Below are 22207 nucleotides of genomic sequence, written 5' to 3'. Positions count from 1 at the left end.
GTAATAAAATGGTGTTCAGACTGAGAAGGGAGGTTTATGATGATTCAAAATCAGATTTATGATCACTTTACTATTCTTACCGTCTTACGTGATTAAAAGTAAAGTAAAATATTCTAAAAAATAAAATGTTCTCCCTAAATAAACCAGGGTTTTTGTGTCAATTACTAGCTTGTAGTAACTGCATGACTGAAATACTATTTAAATATATATATATACACATACATATATAAATATCTAGAAATGTTTAATAAATTGTCATGCACTTGATTTTTCCTGAAAAACATTCTCCTACTGTCTTAAAGTCATGACTTCACTTTGACTAGGATTTATTTTTAATCATTGGATAGGTAAATAATTACTTGAGCAACTTGAAAACACTACATTCTAATTATGCTAAACATTAAGGCTATTTATGAATTTTAAGTTAATATCCCATTTCTTTACAACTTTAAAGAGTTTTAGATTTCTTAGACTACTAGTCATGCTGCTATACCAAAACTACTTTAAAATATATACTTTGTTGAATAAAATGTCTTTTATAGGTTACACATTTATTATTCTTGGACTTTCCCAAGGCACATTAAGTATTTTCTACACTTCCATATAAGGTTTTAGTGAAATATCTGTCTAATCTCATGTCTGTAAACATCCCCTGTTTTTGGCTGTAGTCTTTAAATCAACCTCAAAAAGATCAGATATAAGCACCGTCATGAAACAATAACCTTTTTAAATCACTGCTTCATCCATTATAGCAAACCAAAGTATTGTCCAAAAACTTGGCTTTAAACGGTAAAACCCTCATTAACCGGAATGTGTCTTTCAAATCTTCTTTGCACATCCTCATTGGCTTTAATGGCTGTGACGTTACTTGCTGCATCTAAGTTGGGTCAAAACATCCAACACGTTCAGGTGAAGCTTCTTTCCGGAGGGATTAGAGATGCCTTACCTGCTATGCGTGTCATTAAGTGTACCCGCCTCAGTTAGAATGAGGACCTCCTCTTGGCCTCTAAATCTGGTTTAAGGTCTGACTCCTAAGCAACCCACAGCATCACACACAATCTGAATTTATTTTTTTTAACACTTCAAATTCAAAATTCCAACTTTAAACTTATTGATAGGTTTAATGTTTAAAGAGAATAAATTTCCCAATTGCTGAGCAACATTTGACAGTGTTGTTATTATGTGCTAATGTCATAACAGAATACATAATTTTAACATAATTTAACATAATTTAATCTATAAATGTAGTCTGAATTGAAATCCTGAGTCTTTTAATATCATTAGGAGATTGTTTTACATACAGTTTATAATATGTGTTTTGGATTAGGATTGAGCATCTCTGCCAAGTGGCTGACCACGGGTTTAATATGATTTTAAAGTAATCCCATCAGAGTTTAGTAAAGCGCGGGTATATAAGCTGAAGTCTGAGGTAAAGCACCTGAACGAGCGAAAGGAAGGTACGACAGCTGAGTATCTCCTTCCAAACCCAGGATGGCAGAGGAATGGGGTGCACAGGTGTTTGCTGCCAGGCGGCACAATGAAGATACAACGAGGGGCTCTGCATTCACGTACACAAACAGCAATCATACCAGAGGCATGTTTTTTATATCAAACGGTTTCATGTTTAGTCCTGGTGTTTTTATAGAGACTGATGTAGAGTTGATGTGTTTGTAGAGTTTGGCAATCTGAAACCTAGCTGAGTGACATGCAATTTAAGAAATGACATTTAAACAACAGCTTACATGATTAACATTAGCTGTAGTGATGTTTCTTATTTCATTTGATTATAACTTTATTTCTATTTGTGCACAAACTATATTAGTCTGAATCTAAAATTAACATATTTTTAGATGCTAGACATAAAAACACTTTTTGGTCTAGAATCATTTCTAAATTAGAATGGTGCACTACTGCAGATTCTGATGTGTGAATCTTTGCTTCCAGATCCTTTTGAGGGACCAAACTACCATATTGCTCCTCGGTGGGTTTACAACGTTGCTACAGTATGGATGTTTTTTGTGGTCGTTCTATCAGTCTTCACCAATGGCCTCGTTTTGGTGGCCACTGCAAAGTTCAAGAAACTCCGTCATCCCCTTAACTGGATTCTTGTCAACCTTGCTATTGCTGATCTTGGAGAGACGGTCTTTGCCAGCACCATCAGCGTGTGTAATCAGTTTTTTGGATATTTCATTCTGGGACACCCAATGTGTGTCTTTGAAGGCTATATCGTCTCAACTTGTGGTAAGTCTTCAGATTGTTTTTGCATGATGAAGACCTGTAAATTAATTTACATCTAACTAAAAGAATATTCTTGTTTTCACAACTTGAACATTTTACTCTCCAAAGGTATTGCTGCTCTTTGGTCCCTGACTATCATCTCTTGGGAGAGATGGATAGTTGTGTGCAAACCTTTTGGAAACGTCAAGTTTGATGCCAAATGGGCCATAGCTGGAATTGTGTTCTCCTGGGTCTGGTCTGCTGTGTGGTGTGCTCCTCCCATCTTTGGATGGAGCAGGTAGGTTCTCTGGTTATATGGTCTTTATATCTCAAAGAAAATCTTCTATAATCATTAAGGGAAGATTTTATTGTTTAAATCCTGAAATATTGTCATCAGGTATTGGCCCCATGGACTGAAGACATCCTGTGGACCTGATGTGTTCAGTGGAAGTGAAGACCCTGGAGTTCAGTCCTACATGATTGTTCTTATGATTACATGCTGCATCATTCCTCTGGCCATCATCATCTTATGCTACCTGGCCGTGTGGTTGGCCATTCGTGCTGTAAGTTTAGCTTTTCTGTAACCTTAGGATAAGCAGACCATTTCTAAAAGTTTGGTACAATGTATCCTGTTGTTTTGTTGGCTATAGGTTGCTATGCAGCAGAAGGAATCTGAGTCAACCCAGAAGGCTAAGAGGGAAGTATCCAGGATGGTTGTTGTGATGATCCTGGCTTACTGTGTCTGCTGGGGACCTTACACCTTTTTCGCCTGCTTTGCTGCAGCCAACCCTGGTTATTCTTTCCATCCTTTGGCTGCTGCAATGCCTGCATACTTTGCCAAGAGTGCCACCATCTACAACCCAGTTATCTATGTCTTCATGAACCGACAGGTTGGAACAACAATCATGTTGTTACATTTCTTTAGCCAGCATAACAAATATATTTTGTTTTATTTAACCTTAATTCTATTTTTGCAGTTCCGCACATGCATCATGCAGCTCTTTGGAAAACAGGTGGATGATGGTTCTGAAGTGTCCACATCAAAGACAGAAGTGTCCTCTGTGGCTCCGGCATAAACGCCTATTTCTCTGGTTGGGGGAAAAAAATTCTGATCTGCACAAAACTTTGTTCTTGCAATGAACAAAGCTTTATAGCAGTTGAAATGTTATTTGTGTTGTAAATATAATTCCTAAACAGATTAAATAGCTGTTACATTTTTTTAAATCTATTTTTACCTAAATAGAATTCTTGCAGAGTAAAAAAGCAAAAAAAAAAAAAAAACATTTCTCAGTGTATATGTTACAATATTCAGTTGAATAAAATATCCTGAAGCATGTGTACATTTTTTTTTCTAATTATTGCCTACCTTGAAAAAACAGAAGAAGTGACAGAAGAAGAAATAAAACACATGACCAGACTGTAACAGAGATTTAGTTATCATGTCATTTTCTCATTTGTTTCATATACTAACCAATAGACTAAACGCTTTAGAAAAACTACAAGGCCTAAAGTAAATTAAAAACCTTTCTAATATCAGAATGGAGAAGTGAACTAAAAAGTAAAAGCAAAAGCAAAGATGGTGTAAGACCAAAACAGAAAATACCCAAGTAAAGAACTTAACCTAAAAAGCAAAACTCTAAACAGAAGCTCTAAAGGTGAACAAAAAAAAACTTAAAAACCACATGATAACAAGAATAAACTAAAAACTACCACACAAAACAAAAAAAATCTATAAGTCAATCGTAACAACATACTCATAACCAACGCACAAAAAAGGGCAGAACAACTAGCTCACTTTTTTTGATAAAACAAAGATACTCATATACTGATAATAGTAAGTAACATTTTGAATTATTATTTTTTTTTTTTTTCTTTTGCTTCTCTATTTCTATGAATACTGTCATGGTATCAAAAATATGCAAATATTTGTGTAAATGTATCACCTATCAGCAGAAGGTACAAAATAGATATATAAATGCTTTAAGCAGTGCAGAACCTTTACAGGATATAAAGATTAGTCAAATGATCTAATCCAAGAGCATATTGTATTTCCATGTAGAAAAAATATCAGAGTTTACTAATGAAAATGCAAAAGAGAGATGTAACGAAATACTGATGAGGCTAAAAGTTGGATTAGGATGTAATCTTGTCAGGTTTTGCTCCAGCAAAACCTGACAAGATTACATCCTTGTCCTTCGAGTGAAATTTGTCTTAATTGTCTCTGAAGGATAAAAAACAGTCTCTTTCAGCAACAGACTGTACTTTTTTACAGCTGCTGCTGGCAGCTGGAACATCTGCTAATGTTATACAATGGATATTGATGGATAGATTAACAATTAATGCGATTTTGAGGTATTATCTTAACAGCCTCAGAGTGCAGAGCTTAAGCTCCTTAGAAAGAAGAAATTGCCCCAGCAAATGGAGAAAATTGCCAACGGCATTTGTTGAACAATAATCCCAACATTGGTTGTCTTTTAGCTTGAATAGAAATTTTCCCCTAGGGTGTAAATTAAGCATGATGAATTACTTTATAATACATCAATTGAACTTTCCCTCTTTTCCAAAGATGAGAATTTATGTGATTTGTAAATCTGTTCATTTCTCTAGTTGGGAGTTCTGCATGAAAGACAACTATTGCTCCGTTAGATCGCACTCAGAATTCTATTTAATAAACTGACTAACATTTTTTCTCATTGTATTGAGATGGGTTAAATTTCTGCAAAGTTGTTTTTTCTCTAAAGAAGGGCTCAAGGTTTAAAAACTGCCAGTCCAGAAATTCCCAATGTGAAGGGCGCGCCCCCTAGGGGTTACCAGTGTAACTGCAGGAGGAGCATAACATGAATAAATGAGCGAGATATTTACAAAATGGTATAAATGACTATGTTGAATTGTAATGAACAATGAAATAATGACTCTTTTTTGATAATAATGAATTTTTATTGATAAAATAATGACTTTTTTTTTAAATATAGTTGAGGGGTGTGAGAAAACATATCTTTTTTCCTTTTTTTTAGACAAAGTGCAATAATGTAGGTTTTATATCATTAAAGGGTTCCTTTATAATATGCCAAATGAAATAAAACAAAAATCAAAACACTGAAAAATGTAAATCCATATACAAATAAACTAACAATACATTTAAAACTTTAAAACCATGGATTTAGGTCTCTAGTTTTATCTTAGGTAAAACAAAACTGTGCGCCCTAATGGTGCCTTTACTTTTTATGTGCATTAAATCCTAAAGGTGGCAATACAAGCGGCTTTTTATGGTCTCAGTATTCTGCCAAAAGTCCACACATGCAATATATATGCCTACGAGCAGGCTTAATTCATACAAATGCTCATAAACTACTCCTCCTGCGAATGTTTAACATGTTAAATGCACAAATAGAGCAGGACACCAATATATTCTACACATGAGGGCTTGTTCTTGAGGGCTCTTCTCTGCTCTCCCTGCTCTCCTCGTCTGGACCTGTTTCTGTGAGCTCCTATCAACGTTTGCCCTTTTGAAGACGTTACCCACCGGACAAAGCAACCCGTCTGAGATTGGCCACTGTTCACTATACACAATCGTATTGCCACACTGAGGAAAACAGAAATGTATTTTTACCATGTATTCTAAGTAATAGATGTTGACATTAATATTTTTCTCAGTGTGATTCGTGGATACAATTTGGTTGCCCTATCAAGTGTGTGAATTTGTGCACAAATGGGTAAATGACTGAGGAGTCCCTCGACTTGGAAATGTGCTATGGCCTGAGTCCTTCAACTTCTAACACCGATTGAAAGTGAGAAACGTAGATGCACAGTAAAAAAGAAGAGCATCACTCTGTCCAATTTATATGGAGCTGTTTATTTTAATGTTACCCTCCTGTTTCCCCAACTGTTTCCCCAAGTATCTAAGGCTGTAAATATGACAGATAAGGTCACGGATGTATGTGATGGATTGTGAGGTGAAACGGTAGCGCTCAAACAATAACTTTTTGAATAAGAAAGGAGATCTGTATGTGGTCTTTGAACCTCCTCCTGATGAATATTTGATTTTCTGTGAATTAATGCCGGTCCTTCGTTGATCCTTATCCAAAGGATATAGCATGTTTGTGTTTTTAACACCTTATGTTTAATCCGGAGCTAGTGACTGATTTATTTAGTGTTCGTACAGAACAATGACAGAACCCTCCTGACTGTGTCAGAAAATCAAACATTGGATTTAAGAAGGATGGAGGCAAAGGACACTCTGAGTTTATTAAAGAAACCCTCCCTCGGACCAGGTTAGGGAGTGCTATAGTAACAGACACAGGGTGAGTAACCTCTCTACGTGAATTTGAAAACTCTGTTTCCCCAGATTTCATTGAATTAATAAAAACTTAGTTTTTATTAATCCTGCTTTGTGAAACGCACCCCAGTACTGTAAATGAAGACAAAAAGCAAATAATTGAACCCAATGCCAAACAAGAATCAAATGAGGACCCAAATGAAGGTGCAAGCTATGGGCAAGAATGAGGCAACACTGCTGAATGGGATATACTATTAAATGGTGACTCTGGTTTTTAGGTAGAGAAGTGGTTATCATATCATCCCGTCAATAAGCTTAAGCGATTCTCAAGTCAGATTGTCAAAACAGCTCCTCCTTTGTGACCTCATAGAACTTCCTGATGAGTGAATTTAAGAAACGTTTTTCCCTTTTTACTAAATCACTGTGTACCAACAGTTGCTTTGCACATTTAATGTACTTCAAACCAAATTCATAGTTTTATCTAATGAGCCTTACAAAGGTAACTACAATGATTGGAGTTACAGTAAAGGTGATAACACTCATGATCCTGTTGTTGTTTTAATTATCACAAATTCCAGTTTAGTTGCTGCTAATCTTCATTATGAGAGAGTAACTTAATGATTTTATAAGGGAAACTAAATTAACATTTTGACAAGTTATGTTAAGTAAGTAGGTGTAAGCGTAAGTGTTTGTGCATGACACACTTCACTCTGAAGAAAAATAAAGTTTTAAGATTTCAAAATCATGTTTGATCAATACATCCCATTGCCAGCTCGTATTACTATTTATTACTCCAAGTATAAATCTTTAGTTTCAACCTGCTTACATTTTGCATAAATGTGATTAAGTAGTTTGTTTTGGTAATTATGCAGTTTTGAAAAGAGAAGTAACCATAGAATACTTTAAATTTGACATGAGTTGATCAAATATTATAATCAACATAATTTTCTTTGACCGATTATTATAGTGATAAGAAAGCTCTTATTGAATACAGCTAAACCTTTAACCTGGGTTGTTTTGGTTGTAGTCATCTGAATACATCTAGAAAAATGTCCAGCGCAGGTATGATTCAGTGCGAGTCCCATGGCAACTTAGCAGTTTTACCAAAGCAGCAAAAAAAAAAAGAGAGAGAAAAAAGTTGGGAGCGTCTTGTTTAGAGCCTAATTAAAGCACCAAACCCTATACCGTAGTAAAAAGGACCCTAAATGAGCAATATACAAACACATAAAGCCACAGCATCTTTCTAATGTAGAATGTTACAACAAATACCTGGAACCAGGCTACTAACAAATTAGACAAACAGTAGATATTAGGCACCCAACGTTACCATTTCACACTATCAAAGGAATTTCCCTTGTGGACAAAAAGAAAGCATTCTGTGATGTCTGTCATTCTTAAGATGAAGACAGTTAAAAGAGGAAGCATACTCTGGTTGGTCTACTCCATTTGTTTGTTGTATGAGGTTTAGATGCTTCATATCAACATGAGGAGCTTAATCCAATAAGTGAATATATCAGATAAGCTGACTCCCACTCCAACCTATTGGGGAAGTACTTTAGCTAGAATTCAGAAATTAATGTTCAGAAGTTAAAAAGCCAATGGTCACTTTGAAAAAAAAAAACAATAACAGTATTTTTTTCTTTTATTTCTTTCTTATTTCTTTTAAGAATATAAAACCAAAACCTAAAAATGTGTAAATAAACTGAAAATGTTCTAGTTTGAAAAAAATATGTCATATCTAACCCACACAAAGCACTTCAGCAGCCATTTTTTTTTTTTTTAAGAATTTAATTTCACTTAACTCCTAATATTGTGATGCATTTAAAATCTTGGAGGGACCTTTTCTACCTAAGAAAGTGCTCTATTTGCTTCACCTTGGCCTCAGAAAATATGAAATAAAGAATTCAGAGTGTGCAGACCTCGGCTAAGCAGCAAATTTCATCCAATATTGTGACTTGCACTGGAACATGATCTGGATCATTATCATATTTTAAATAATTGTTCTTTGGCATGAGGCACAGCTCTGGTAAGGATTACCTTAAAATCTGTTCAAAAGTTTACAATTGTTGACAAGCCAAATGTTTTTTGTCTTCCATAAAATACTGCTGGACTTTTTGAGACCAATGTTGAGGCTGTCAATAGTCACTGCTGCCACTCTCTGGTTTAGGATGGAACTGATTGTTCCAACAAATATCAATATCTCACAATGTCAATAATCTTTTAGAAATTCCTGTATCCAGTTTATGATCTGGATTATCACAAAAATTGAATGGGTAGTTACCTGGCATTAAAGACACCTCCAGTAAAAATCTCATTAAGATCTGTCCATAACTTTTCAAGTTATCCTGTTCACAGACAGACAGAGAGACAGACAGACTCTCCTAAAAAATAACACCCACAGATTATGGTGTGGCTGTTGCCTAATTCCAATCTATGGGTGAAAACCTACAAGTCATGTTTTTGGACTGTGGGAGGAAGGGGGAGCTCCCAGAACCCAGGACCTTCTTGCTGCTATGGACAACAGTTCTATAATCTGCGCCACCGATCTGCCCTAAGTTACAATAAAATGAAAATATGACAAGCAACAGTAAACACATGACAACCATGTTTTTTCAGTTTGTTTGTTTGTTTTTTTTACATAAAACTTTACAATTATAATAAAACACAATAGTTCCTGTACAGATAACAGTTTTTGCCCTAAACCTGGAATAGAACGTTTTATTCAGGAGCCACAGAGGAGACCTCCGTCTTTGACATGGATACATCAGGATCATCATCCATCTCTTCACCAAAAAGCTTCATGATGCATCTGCGAAACTGCAAATAAAGTAACAGTATGAAGAATAAACATATAAAAAACCTATTTGATATAAAAAATAAAAAATTTAACAACATGACTGTTGTTCCAACCTGTCGGTTCATGAAGACATAGATAACTGGGTTGTAGATGGTGGCACTCTTGGCAAAGTATGCAGGTATTGCAGCAACTAAAGGATGGAAGGCATAACCAGGGTTGGCTGCAGCAAAGCAGGCAAAAAATGCATAAGGACCCCAGCAGAGACAGTAAGCTAGAATCATGACGATGACCATCCTGGATACTTCCTTCTCAGCATTTTGGGTTGACTCACAATCCTTTTGCTGTACAGCAACCTGTAGCCAACAAAACAACAGGATTTGATTTAACTAATTAATAACATGATAAAACTAAGTTTACAGAAAACTGTAAGCTAAACTTACAGCATGAACGGCTAACCACACGGCCAGGTAGCAAAAGATGATGATGGCCAGAGGAATGATGCAGCATGTAATCATGAGAACAATCATATAGGACTGAACACCAGGGTCTTCACTTCCACTGAACACATCAGGTCCACAGGATGTCTTCAGTCCATGGGGCCAATACCTGATGAAAATATTTCAGGATTTGCTTATGTTATAAAATAAAATATTCCCCTAATGATTATTGAATATTTCCTTTGAGATATAAAGACCACATAACCACAGAACATACCTGCTCCACCCAAAGATGGGAGGAGCACACCACACTGCAGGCCAGACCCAGGAGAACAAAATTCCACCTATGGCCCATTTGGCATCAAACTTGATGTTTCCAAATGGTTTGCACACAACTATCCATCTCTCCCAAGAGATGATAGTCAGGGACCAAAGAGCAGCAATACCTTTGGAGAGTAAAATGTTCAAGTTGTGAAAACAAGAATATTCTTTTAGTTAGATGTAAATTAATTTACAGGTCTTCATCATGCAAAAACAATCTGAAGACTTACCACAAGTTGAGACGATATAGCCTTCAAAGACACACATTGGGTGTCCCAGAATGAAATATCCAAAAAACTGATTACACACGCTGATGGTGCTGGCAAAGACTGTCTCTCCAAGATCAGCAATAGCAAGGTTGACAAGAATCCAGTTAAGGGGATGACGGAGTTTCTTGAACTTTGCGGTGGCCACCAAGACAAGGCCGTTGGTGAAGACTGATAGAACGACCACAAAAAACATCCATACTGTAGCAACGTTGTAAACCCACCGAGGAGCGATATGGTAGTTTGGTCCCTCAAAAGGATCTGGAAGCAAAGGTTTATGTGTACGAATTTTATCCGGTTGCAAAAAATTCCAAATCTGAAGTACTGATTTTAAAAATGAAATTTAACAAATATTATTACAAGTGGTACAAATGTGTTGTATGTAAATACAATCAGATGTCTGGTTTTAGAAAGGAAACATAAAACTAATGTAATTAGTTTGAACTCGTTAGGTTCATCTATGTAAGATGTTAACAGAATCAATTATTTTCTTACAACAACAGATCTAAACATGAAATAATTGAAAATGAGAGCATACCTTTTGTATGATTGCTGTTTGTGTATGTGAATACAGAGTCCCTTGTTGTGTCGTCATTGTTCTGCCCAGAAGCAAAAGGCTGTTTCCACCATTCTTCTGCCATTAAGGTCTTGGAAAGAGGGTCTCAGGTTTTGGATCTTCTTCTCATTCATAAGCTTAAGGGTTTGGTGGAGCTTTACCTCCGACTCCAGCTTTTATACCCACGCATCTCTAAACTTTGATTGGATTACTTCTAAACCATCTTCAGGAGCCCATCCCCCCACCCTGAGTGGAAACCCCTGCCTGGGAAAACAATTCAAATGATGATGCTGTGAATTTGGGACTACAATTTCCCCTGCACCATCTCACCTTTTCAAAACTATATAACGGCATTCTTAGGGTGGAATTCAGCTCAGAGTTTCATGCTATCAGCTTGGACATTTTCCATTAAAAGCTTACCCAGCTTTCAGTGCCAGCCTCCAATTATCATTGGATAAACAGCTTTAACTGATCAGCAGCAGCAGGTAAAGAACAGTAGATCCTTCCTCTCCACGAGACAGTTGGAATATGCACCTCTGTGGTCCTGTCTATGAAACTACAAATGTTCACTGAGGACAAGGTTATTCATCCACAAAGCACACCCCCTGAGCCCGCCTGCAAAAGCCCTACCTCCCTATCCGTTCCTGGAAGCTGGTTCCAGGGGGTCTCTCCCACTCATGCTCTGCCCGCCTGAGAGGCCTCCTCCTCGGGCAGGCTGCTGGGGAAGCCCCCTTGACCTCCAGGAATCTGATTCTGTGTTAAAAAGGCGCATTTCCTCCAGGGTCACGGTTTATTCATCCACAAAGCACACCCCCTGAGCCCGCCTGCGAAAGCCCTAGCTCCCTGGAGCTTGTGGAATACTGGTTCCATGGGGAGCCCCAGCTCCCTATCCCTTCCTGGAAGCTGATTCCAGGGGGGCCTCTGCCACTCATGCTCTGCCCGCCTGAGAGGCCTCCTCCTCGGATTGCATGCAGGGGAAGCCCCCCCCTTGACATCCAGGGTTAGGGTTAGGGTTAGATAGGCACATTTCCTCCAGGGTCGGGGATTATTTACCCACAAAGCACACCCCCTGAGCCCGCCTGCAAAAGCCCTAGGGTTAGGGTTAGATAGGCACATTTCCCCCAGCGTTTGAGGTCATTTACCCACAAAGCACAACCCCTGAGCCCGCCTGCAAAAGCCTGGGTGGGCCAGGTGCGTGGCTTCGTAGGGGTGGGCAGCTTCCATGGAGGCTCACGGCGAGCTCGGAGAAAGGTGACCGGGTTACCCGACCTGGCGACGGCAGAGGCCGGTCCCGGACCACGCCGCCGTCGCCTTCGTCCTCCCCCTTCGGACCCCGGCGCTCCCCCGCTAGGACGGCCCGCCTCCACCGGGGGAAAGACACCACCCCCCCAGCACGCCGGGGGTGCGGGCAGCACGGAGAGACAGAGCCCACCGGCACCGCGCCCTGCACATGCGGGGAGAGGGCCTCCTGGACGGAGAACGGCTCCCCACCCCCCCGGCCGTTTGACCGGTCGGGGAGGAAGGAGGGAGCGCTGAGTAAAGGGAGGACGGCGGACGGCGGAAGCGACGGGCACTAGGAGCCGGGTACTCGCGTGTCGCGCCGGGCGTCCCGGTCTCGTCTGCGCTTAGGGGGACGAAGGCGGTCCAGGCTGCCTGCGACAGCCCCAGCCGTGGAGAAGGAGGGCCGGAGCTCTCCCTTTCAGATTGATTGCAAAACGACCCTCAGACAGGCGTGGCCCCGGGAGGGACCCGGGGCCTCAATGTGTGTTCGAAGTGTCGATGATCAATGTGTCCTGCAATTCACATTAGTTCTCGCAGCTAGCTGCTTTCTTCATCGACGCACGAGCCGAGTGATCCACCGCTAAGAGTTGTCAGGTTTTATGGGTGAGTGAGGACAAGTTCGGAGACACGGCCTGGTTCAGTTTGCATGTCATTTAGACTCAACAGTTATCTCGTTACCATGCTTGGACCACTTTTGGCACGGTTGTAAAAGGGTAGTTTAAATGGGGCAATAGTGCGCTGAAGTAACAGCTACTAAATATATCCCAAAAAAGAAAATTGACAGCTCTGCATGGTCAAAGACCAACCCAATCTAGTTGGACAGGGAGAGGGGAATTTTTACTTACAAATTATTGACAAGGATGTTATGTATTCAAAATATAAACATACAGACATTCAAGGTAATTATTACAAATAAGATAAGGTCCTAGGTAATACTAATCCAGTCAGAAGAGGCATTGCTAACACCAGTCCCACATTTGCTAGTCTCCGAGGCTTCAACTCGTCGACCAACTAAAAACAAAAGCCAAAAGACAAAGTAACAAATAATACACCAGCAGGATGGTGTAATTTATCAAAAATTAGGAAAAAAAAGTATGGAAAATTGAGTTAAAGAGATGTCAAATAACATGACTATGTACCTTTAAGAGTGCAAATACTGGAAATCAAAACAAAAGAAGAAAAGCAGGTCCATGTTGGCGGACCTGCTTTTCTTCAGTAGGGAGAGGGAAGATGGTTGAAAGTGATGGGAAGATGGACGGAGCCAGATCCAGGACCATTCTGGAAGAAAACCAGTTGTAGTCTGCTAAACACCTGGGACTGGGATGGAGATTTTTCTTCCAAAAAGACAATGATCCAAAACATGAAGCAAAATCTGCAATGAAAAGGTTAACAGATAAACATATCCTGGTGTTAGAATAGCCAAGTCAAAGTCAAGACCTGAATTTAATTGAGAATCTGTGGAAAAAACTGAAAACTACTTTTCACAAGCGCTCTCTATCCAACCTCACTAAGCTTGAGCTGTTTTCCAATAAGTATAGGCAAAAATTTCTCATGATGTGCAAAACTGACATACCCAAAGCAACTAGCAGCTGTTATTGCAGCAATGCTACAAAGCATTAACTCAAGGGGTTTGAATAACTTTACACACCCAATTTTTCAGTTTTTTATTATTTTTGAAAGTTTAAAATATCCCTTAAATTTTGTTCCAATTCCCAATTGAGTCCCACTTTTTGATTTTTCACAAATTGTTACAATTTTATATCTATATGTTTGAACCCGGAAATGTGGCAGAAAGTTGAAAAGTTCAAGGGGGGCGAATACTTTCGCAAGGCACAGTACACAAATTAATCCAGAGCTACTGACCTTATCAGTCCATCTTCTTCTTGACCCCCCTCCTCACTATACATTCTACATACTGTCCTTTGCTCCCTCTCGAGTTATATACTGGTTCCATGCATCCAGTCTTTCCTGCTATCGGGGTTCCATTCGGACAATTGCCCTGTATCAAAGCAAGTTCTGGTGGCCTAGCCTTTAGAAAGAAATCCAAGACTACATTACAGCCTGATCACCAGATTACCTGAGTCACAGGGTATGAGCACCATTCTCACAATTATCAATAATATCCCTAAAGCCTGTCATCTTATTCATCTTCATCAGAAAACTTCCCTCTGCCTTACAAACTGCTAAATTTCTGGTCAAGCACGTGTTCAGATTCCATGAAATCCCAATAAGCATTCTGTTTGACTGTGGTCCCCTGTGGTCCCCTGTTTCAGTATAAAGTATTTCTGTTCTCTTGGTTCCAAACAAGGGCGTAGGTTTGATTTGAACTTTGGTAGGGACACTATTGGTCGGCTGTCATTGGTGCTGCAATGTGCATGCCCTTTTTTATGCTCAATGTGAGCATCCGTACTGATAAGACGAATTCATTGTAAAAAGAGAAAAGCATCATTTTGCTACATTTATAAAAATGTTATAAGCTCTACACTCATTAGATGCTTGTTTGAAGTATCACCGGCTCTGATGAATGTGGAATTAGGACTGTTTTCCACATTGTAAATGGTTTCATTTGCATGACTAATAGAGAAGGTAAATACAGTATTTTCTTTTGAAGATATACAATTGTGCAGAGTTAAATCCCACTCTAATATTTGTACCTACTATTCTCTCTCTGTATCAAGCAAAATAATACATTCATTAAAATATTAACTTCACTATAAAAGTTGAACATCTGGGCTGTAGTTACTCTGTATAGCCCATTTCATGTATTTTATCTAGGGCTGAAAAAATTAATCGCATTAATTGATTATTTCAATAATCATCAACTAATTTAGTGAGTGATTCATCATTAACTGGAGAATGGAGACTATAAAACATTATATAAATGTAAAATGTCCCTTTCCCCTACAGAGCAATCCACTTAGATCAGTAATTATACCAAAATTGTAAAAATACAATATATATATATATATATATATATATATATATATATATATATATAGGTGAAAGGGACAGGAGAGAGCAGGCAGAGGAGCTGCGAGAGGAAAAGAAGCCACTGCTGGAACAACTACTGCTGTAAATTATAAACATGTTGCTCACATCCAATTATTGGTAGGGACAATTAGGTCGGTTCAAAACTTTGGTAGGGAGATGTCCCTATGGTCCCTATGCAAACCTACGCCCATGGTTCCAAAGTCAGTCTCCCTTTAGGTTAACACCTGCCGTCAAACTGTCAGACCTGGCATAAGCCAGATGGATACATATAGTTCATTTTCGAGGCTATAGCATATCCATCTTGACTCTTGTCATGTCATGATCTTGGCACTGATGACTGGCTTGATTACTCATTTCATTCACCTGCCTAGCTTCGCCCAGTTTCTGATTACTGCTCCTCTGTTTTTACTTGCCCTAGCCTCTATTTATCCTGCCTTCTCCAGTAAAAAGCGCCAGATTATTCAAGCCCTTGGTGAGAGTCTTCTACCATGTCTTAGTGTTTACTTATTACCTGATCCTGACCCGTTCTAGCTTTGGACCTGGAATTTCCAGCTAAATAATTTTGTTTTTTGTTGATTTTTGTATTTTTTCGATTAAATATGTTCAGTGTTGTGTAAGACAGTGTTGTGTAAGACAAGCTTTAGCATGGTACCCCATGATGACACATACTGACACATATAAAGCTGAAATAAGCTTTATTTCACTAATGGTTTAAACACTAGTATAATGGTAAAATGTATTAGTTTCCTCACATGTTTCTCTTATTTTGTGTCAGGCTCAGAACAAAAGGACCAAGTATTAAAGGGGTAAAGACAGTTAGATTTAACAATACATGTATTAAAGATGGAACTGATGTGAACAGCATCAGCAACTAAGGCAGGAACCTCTGCAGGAGGAGACCACAGATTTATTACCACCTCTGTCTGGCGGAGAATGACAATAAATGTGTGAATCACTGACCTGGTCTTACAGTACAGTCCGGACCCAGAGGATGAATGTGGTTCCAGCCAGTAGGCTGCCAGCAAGAACTGGCAGACGCCACCTAGAAAGTCTGGCTGGTGTCTCGGAGGTCGGAGGACAGGAAGGAGATCAGAACTGAGCAGACAAAGGAAGGCAGGATAATCCAGAGGGCGAAGACAAAATCCGGTGTCGAAGACATGCTCAGTAGTCAGGAAATCAGAGGTCTGAAGAGGTGCCGAAGGGAAATCCTGAATAGAGTTGGGGAACTGTTCCAGGTTCAGTTAACAGACAGGCAGAAATCTGGCCGTAGTCCAAAGACAGGTCAGGCAAACAGATCAGAACAGGAACAGACAGGCTCACAAGTCCAGAAACAGTATGGCTCAGGATCCGGTAATCACACACAGGTTTTACATCCATTACACCCATGTTACATCCATTTCACCCACCTAACTATCGTGATTCACCTATGACAATGTAAACTCTGCTTTGCATTCTATGACCCCTTTAAGGTTTTTAACCTATTTATTAATTATTTCCTTCGTGTACATTGTAGATGAGCTTTGGTTAAGTGTAGAGCATTTTTAAACTGAAATTTGTTTGACTTGTAGTTGAATAATTTTTCTTAACGAACTTTTATATCGTGAAAGGAATTTGTGGTGCATTTATTGTCATGGTTTTAAGGTAATTGGCCCAAATGCAGACACAGTCGGAGGAAAAGGAGCAGTTAAATATGTCTATTTAGGCTTTTAACTGACAGGAAATGCTCACTACATGAGCTGCTGGTGGGGAAAGGAAAGTCCAAGTGAGGAGCACACCAGGTTTGGATTATCTGTCTGCGACTCACTGGCTTCCGATGGATGGAGATGGATGAGTGACAGGTTGGCTAGCAGATGGAACATGGGCAGAAGCCCGAGCAGCGCCACAGCAGAGGCAGGTTCGAGGAGCAGCTGAGGGAACCAGCATGAATCCAGGAAGGGAGGGTTCTCTTGTCCGGCTCGGTACCATCGAGGGGGCTTGAGGGGAACACCAGAGCAGAATCTGAGCATCAGGGATTCAAGAATCAGTCCTGAGAGCATGGAGACTGAAGGGTGAGTAATCCAGAGCACTACGAACATGACGGTATAACACTCTGGCGTCCTTCAGCTGGCAGAATTCTCCTCTTAAGCTCAGAAGAGCAGCCTGAATGAGCCGCAGTTGCGGGGCCAGGCCCACCTGTCAACAACAACCACCTGTGGAAGAGAGTGAGCAGAGCACCGAGCACAGAATCCTGACATTTATGAGATATATGTGAAAATGTTTCCGTTTGACATCAATATGACCTTGATCCCCACTTTTATTTCTTGTCCTAATATACAGACAATTAGGTGTGTTCACAGAAAAATAAATGATAGCCCAAATATCTTATGATCAAATAACATATTTACAACCCCTACTAGGGTGGGCATTTAATATATGGTTATTGCACAACACATTTAAGCATTATCTGATTACAAATTAAACCCCAACCTTATCATTTTTTCTAGGTAGAGATTTACAACTTCTCTTGATAGATTTTTATTTGGTTTGCGTTAATTGTATAGTGTAATATTTTTCCTTTGCATTTTAGTTCAGTAACTGTTAAGGTATCTGAGGTTTTGCTTTTTTCTAGTGTGAGTAAGCTTCCTGTCACAGAGAGGATCTTTGCTGGTGCCAGGGCCAACCTGTGCCGTTGCACACCTGAGAACATTTCTCAATCAAGATAACTTGTGTGTATATAAGGAGGGGAAGGATCTGTCTCATCTCTCTTGGCCGGATGATTACCCCTGATGGCATTCCAGCCAAATATCTAAACAGGGATGATCCTTCTTGTTGAAATTTCTCTTCTTGGGAATCTCTTTAAATGTGGACTCTGTTATTGTTTCTGACAATCTGTGAACCTCAGTTCATCTCCGATCTTTATGGAAAAGGTCTTACCTGTGAGCAGCAGGTCTCAGTCTTCATCAGCTGCCTGCCTGCTCTCCAGTACGATGTCTCTTGCAAATACTAAGGCTCTCAGATCTCACTCACATTCTCCATGACCTCTGGGGTAACGTCTGCAAAGCCTAATTAAATTAAGTCCCCACAGATCTATGCTAACTCCCCTTCATCTCTGACACAAGTAAATCAATCAGTCAGTAATCATCATCAACCAACTCCTTCCCAATCAGTCTGCTTTTTTAGACCAACCAGAAAGTTCAGCTGACTTCCTGCAGTTCTCCACTTCCAGAATCTTGTTGCTTTAGTAAATAAAATTTTCAAATTCACTAGTCGAAATTCTCTGTCGAATGTAATATATGTAACTACAGAAATTAATTCACACAAAGAAAAAATTTATATAATGCTTTTATTTATATTAATTTCAAAAAAGACCATTCACACATTCATACAAGATACACTCACTTTTTTTCATTTTTTTTTTTCGTTTTTGCCATAAAGCTATGAAAACAAGCAATAAATGGGTTCTGTACAAGTCAGAGTATTTGTTTAACCAGAGAATATGAGGGTTTATGCAGGAGCAACTGAAGAAACTTCTGTCTTTGATGTGGACACTTCAGAACCATCATCCACCTGTTTTCCAAAGAGCTGCATGATGCATGTGCGGAACTGCAAAAAAAAAAAAAAAAGAACCGAACTAAGGTTAAATATGTATAAAATATGTTGTCCTATAATAGATAAATGTAACATGATTTTCCCCACCTGACGGTTCATGAAGACATAGATAACTGGGTTGTAGATGGTGGCACTCTTGGCAAAGTATGCAGGCATTGCAGCAGCCAAAGGATGGAAAGAATAACCAGGGTTGGCTGCAGCAAAGCAGGCGAAAAAGGTGTAAGGTCCCCAGCAGACACAGTACGCCAGGATCATCACAACGACCATCCTGGATACTTCCCTCTCAGCCTTCTGGGTTGACTCAGATTCCTTCTGCTGCATAGCAACCTGTAGCCAACAAACCAGCAAAATCAGATTCAACCAAACTTTCATTAATGATATGATAAAATGAAGGTTACAAAAACTGTAAGCTTAACTTACAGCACGAATGGCCAACCACACAGCCAGGTAGCATAAGATGATGACAGCGAGAGGAATGATGCAGCATGTAATCATGAGAACAATCATGTAGGACTGAACTCCAGGGTCTTCACTTCCACTGAACACATCAGGTCCACAGGATGTCTTCAGTCCATGGGGCCAATACCTGATGACAATATTTCAGGATTTGTTGTTTGAAAATACAATTATGCTCCAGTGAATATTTAAGATTTACCCTGAGATATAAGGCCCACAGAACCTGGAGAACCTACCTGCTCCATCCAAAGACGGGAGGAGCACACCACACTGCAGACCAGACCCAGGAGAACACAATTCCACCTGTGGCCCATTTGGCATCAAACTTGACGTTTCCAAAAGGTTTGCACACAACTATCCATCTCTCCCAAGAGATGATAGTCAGGGACCAAAGAGCAGCAATACCTTTGGAGAGTAAAAGATTCACATTGTAAAAACAAGATTCTTCTATAAGTTAGATTTAAATTAATTTGGAGGCCTAAGTCATGCATAAGCAATCTGGAGACTTACCACAAGTTGAGACGATATAGCCTTCAAAGACACACATTGGGTGTCCCAGAATGAAATATCCAAAAAACTGATTACACACGCTGATGGTGCTGGCAAAGACCGTTTCTCCAAGATCAGCAATAGCAAGGTTGACAAGGATCCAATTAAGGGGATGACGAAGTTTCTTGAACTTTGCAGTGGCCACCAAGACGAGGCCGTTGGTGAAGACTGATAGAACGACCACAAAAAACATCCATACTGTAGCGACGTTGTAAACCCACCGAGGAGCGATATGGTAGTTTGGTCCCTCAAAAGGATCTGGAAGCAAAGGTTTATCTTATAAATGTACACTTTAAAAGAAAAAAAAATGACCAAATTAACCCATGGTGCACAATGATTCAAACTGTATTACATTTCATTGACAAACTAAATTTCATTAGACTTCACACTGATTTATTTTTGATTTGAATCTTTTCAGTATCTAAACTAAATAGTTTATTTAGTAAAATAGTTACCTACAAACAAAAATATCAGAACACTGAAAAAGTTCAGATACAAAGTCATAATAAAAAGAAAAAGAAAGTATACCTCTGGTTTGATTGCTGTTTGTGTATGTAAAGGCAGAGCCCCTCGTTGTCTCTTCGTTGTATCGCCTGGCAGCGAACACTTGTTTTCCCCATTCCTCTGCCATCCTGATCTGTGAAGAAGGTCTCTTGGCTATTGGACGTTCGTCTTGCTTGTAACCTCCTGAGTCGTTTGGCGGTACACATCAGACTTCAGCTTTTATACTGATGCCTCAGTGACCTCTTAGAGGATTACTTTATAATCATATTACAGCAACAGTGTGCCATTTGGCTGAGATCTTCCCAGACAACGTAAAACACATTTTTTGACCAGCACCAGACGTAATGGGGTTAAGACACTGAGTGGATTTCCGTACTCTCACTTAATATGTAGATCAACTTTCAGATCTTTCACCATTTATCAATGCAATACATTTATCAATGCTTTATGCATGACATCTCCAAACAAGGGTAACAGGTACTTCCTAAAATTATAGCTATGTCGAATTTAAACAAAATTGTGTGGATTTAAAAAAAACAAAACTTAATTCTATAAAATACAATGCCTTATCTCAATTCTGTTTGGTGTAAAGAAACATGCTTGGCATTCAGACAGTTTTGCATGAACTGAGTTTGACATTGCATGATGATACAGGCAAGAAATGTAATGATCTGTATGATATTCACTCCTTGTAGGAATATGTGGAAGCTCAGTTTAGCTGGAGAGGACAGACATCTTTAAGCAGATTTTGAGGACAAGACTTTGTTGCTTTTAAGCCGAATCGAAATGTTTAATTAAACCAACAGTAGACAGTAACATTACTATCTTTGAATATACAACAAATAATTGGTCAAAGGATTTGTAATTAATATTAACTGATAATAATCGAATCCTTATCCTGTGACAATATTTTTGCTGTTTCCTGTTTTAACCATACTTAAGCACTACATTTAAACAGACCAAAGCTTAAGCTCAGCATATACAGAAAACAGCTCCATGTTTTTTCCGTTTCTCTGTGTTTGATACATACACACAGATCTTCATTAATAAATTCCTTCCCTTCTCTTGAATAACCTTTGGTATATTTTCAGGCAGTTAGATATTTTACTGTGCCAGTTGTAACTGTTGACATGTGGAACAAGTAAGACACCTTTAATCCGTCCGGAAAGAAGATTCACCCCAGATGAGTGGATGTTTTTAACCTCTGAGCCTACCTCTCGGGTCACGCTGATAATTGCATTATTGACCTATGGGATCCGTTCCAGGAAACTTCTACTTTGAAAACTATTCTTTCAAATCTTTTGCAACACTTTTTATTCTATTTTTATTTGTAGAGTTTTAAATGCATTAAGGTCCACCTTTTAGTTATGTAAAGTGGTAACTGATCGTTTTACTGTAATTTTGCTCAGATAGGGATGATGTAGGGATATCTTCGGCTATCTCTAAAAAAGTAACTCAGGTTGAGTTTGCAGTGGAGCAGGACACTGCTGGCTGTGAGTTTGTCTTTTTATTACTTCTACTTTACTTTAACATATATTTCATGTATGTTAAAGTTGTTGGTTCGGAACTGTAGAAACTATGACGTAGCTGTGAGTAATTCTGTGCTAGGTGTCTATAGTTCTCTCTGCCTCTCATCGAGTTTGATATTTTACAAAAATTATTGTTTTCAGCAAAGACAGATGTGGCATTGAGCGGTTACTTAAACTGGCTCATTATCTTAAACAATAATAAACAATAGCAGATAATTTGTTATTTTAGACCAGGTTATGAGGTCAGCATCTGTCACACACAACTGATAATGGATAGAGGTAATTTTGCAAATTGTGTTTGTTACATGTAGGTTAAATATACATTTTAGACAGGGATTTGAGGAAGAGATTTTTTTATCAGTCTGGTATGAATTGTAAATAAATCTCTCACAAAATGACTCTGCCATAACCCATAAGCCTTTGCTTATATAGCGCCTTT

The 22207-nt window shown here is 39.0% G+C and overlaps 3 protein-coding genes and 1 non-coding gene across 4 annotated transcripts; 1 reads left to right on the top strand and 3 right to left on the bottom strand.

The window, feature by feature from the left end:
* Positions 1-1477: 1477 nt before the first annotated feature.
* LOC119790524 (red-sensitive opsin) lies at positions 1478-3557 on the top strand. Its single transcript, XM_038296067.1, has 6 exons — positions 1478-1594; positions 1945-2241; positions 2347-2515; positions 2615-2780; positions 2868-3107; positions 3195-3557. Exons 1-6 carry the CDS (start codon positions 1492-1494, stop codon positions 3291-3293), a joined length of 1074 nt encoding a protein of 357 aa, XP_038151995.1. The 5' UTR covers positions 1478-1491; the 3' UTR covers positions 3294-3557.
* A 5608-nt stretch (positions 3558-9165) lies between these two features.
* LOC119790495 (red-sensitive opsin-like) lies at positions 9166-11003 on the bottom strand. The gene is made up of 6 exons (XM_038296042.1): positions 10853-11003; positions 10279-10575; positions 10005-10173; positions 9731-9896; positions 9404-9643; positions 9166-9310 (listed from the first exon to the last, which is right to left on the bottom strand). The coding sequence occupies exons 1-6, from the start codon at positions 10953-10955 to the stop codon at positions 9212-9214; spliced, it is 1074 nt and encodes a 357-aa protein (XP_038151970.1). The 5' UTR covers positions 10956-11003; the 3' UTR covers positions 9166-9211.
* Positions 11004-12586: 1583 nt separating this feature from the next.
* Positions 12587-12740, bottom strand: LOC119790785. The gene has a single exon (XR_005281773.1). It is a non-coding gene; the product is annotated as a 5.8S ribosomal RNA (ribosomal RNA).
* Positions 12741-18450: 5710 nt separating this feature from the next.
* LOC119790485 (red-sensitive opsin-like) lies at positions 18451-20455 on the bottom strand. The gene is made up of 6 exons (XM_038296031.1): positions 20264-20455; positions 19697-19993; positions 19423-19591; positions 19151-19316; positions 18818-19057; positions 18451-18724 (listed from the first exon to the last, which is right to left on the bottom strand). The coding sequence occupies exons 1-6, from the start codon at positions 20364-20366 to the stop codon at positions 18626-18628; spliced, it is 1074 nt and encodes a 357-aa protein (XP_038151959.1). The 5' UTR covers positions 20367-20455; the 3' UTR covers positions 18451-18625.
* Positions 20456-22207: the final 1752 nt, after the last annotated feature.

Source organism: Cyprinodon tularosa, unplaced genomic scaffold (assembly GCF_016077235.1).
Source record: "Cyprinodon tularosa strain WSP-4 unplaced genomic scaffold, ASM1607723v1 ctg11, whole genome shotgun sequence".
NCBI lineage: Eukaryota > Metazoa > Chordata > Actinopteri > Cyprinodontiformes > Cyprinodontidae > Cyprinodon > Cyprinodon tularosa.
This window is presented reverse-complemented; position numbering and strand designations above follow the sequence as displayed.

What these genes read in the sequence shown, in the direction of transcription:
- LOC119790524 (XM_038296067.1), top strand. Translation starts at nt 1,492, where the DNA reads ATGGCAGAGGAATGGGGTGCACAGGTGTTTGCTGCCAGGCGGCACAAT. An exon ending in AAACAGCAATCATACCAGAG is followed by an intron (nt 1,595 to 1,944) that starts GCATGTTTTTTA and finishes CTTTGCTTCCAG; the next exon opens with ATCCTTTTGAGGGACCAAAC. An exon ending in CCCATCTTTGGATGGAGCAG is followed by an intron (nt 2,516 to 2,614) that starts GTAGGTTCTCTG and finishes TATTGTCATCAG; the next exon opens with GTATTGGCCCCATGGACTGA.
- LOC119790495 (XM_038296042.1), bottom strand. Translation starts at nt 10,955, where the DNA reads ATGGCAGAAGAATGGTGGAAACAGCCTTTTGCTTCTGGGCAGAACAAT. An exon ending in AAACAGCAATCATACAAAAG is followed by an intron (nt 10,576 to 10,852) that starts GTATGCTCTCAT and finishes CTTTGCTTCCAG; the next exon opens with ATCCTTTTGAGGGACCAAAC. An exon ending in TGTGGTTAGCCGTTCATGCT is followed by an intron (nt 9,644 to 9,730) that starts GTAAGTTTAGCT and finishes TGTTGGCTACAG; the next exon opens with GTTGCTGTACAGCAAAAGGA.
- LOC119790485 (XM_038296031.1), bottom strand. Translation starts at nt 20,366, where the DNA reads ATGGCAGAGGAATGGGGAAAACAAGTGTTCGCTGCCAGGCGATACAAC. An exon ending in TGTGGTTGGCCATTCGTGCT is followed by an intron (nt 19,058 to 19,150) that starts GTAAGTTAAGCT and finishes TGTTGGCTACAG; the next exon opens with GTTGCTATGCAGCAGAAGGA. An exon ending in ATGTCTTCATGAACCGTCAG is followed by an intron (nt 18,725 to 18,817) that starts GTGGGGAAAATC and finishes TTTTTTTTGCAG; the next exon opens with TTCCGCACATGCATCATGCA.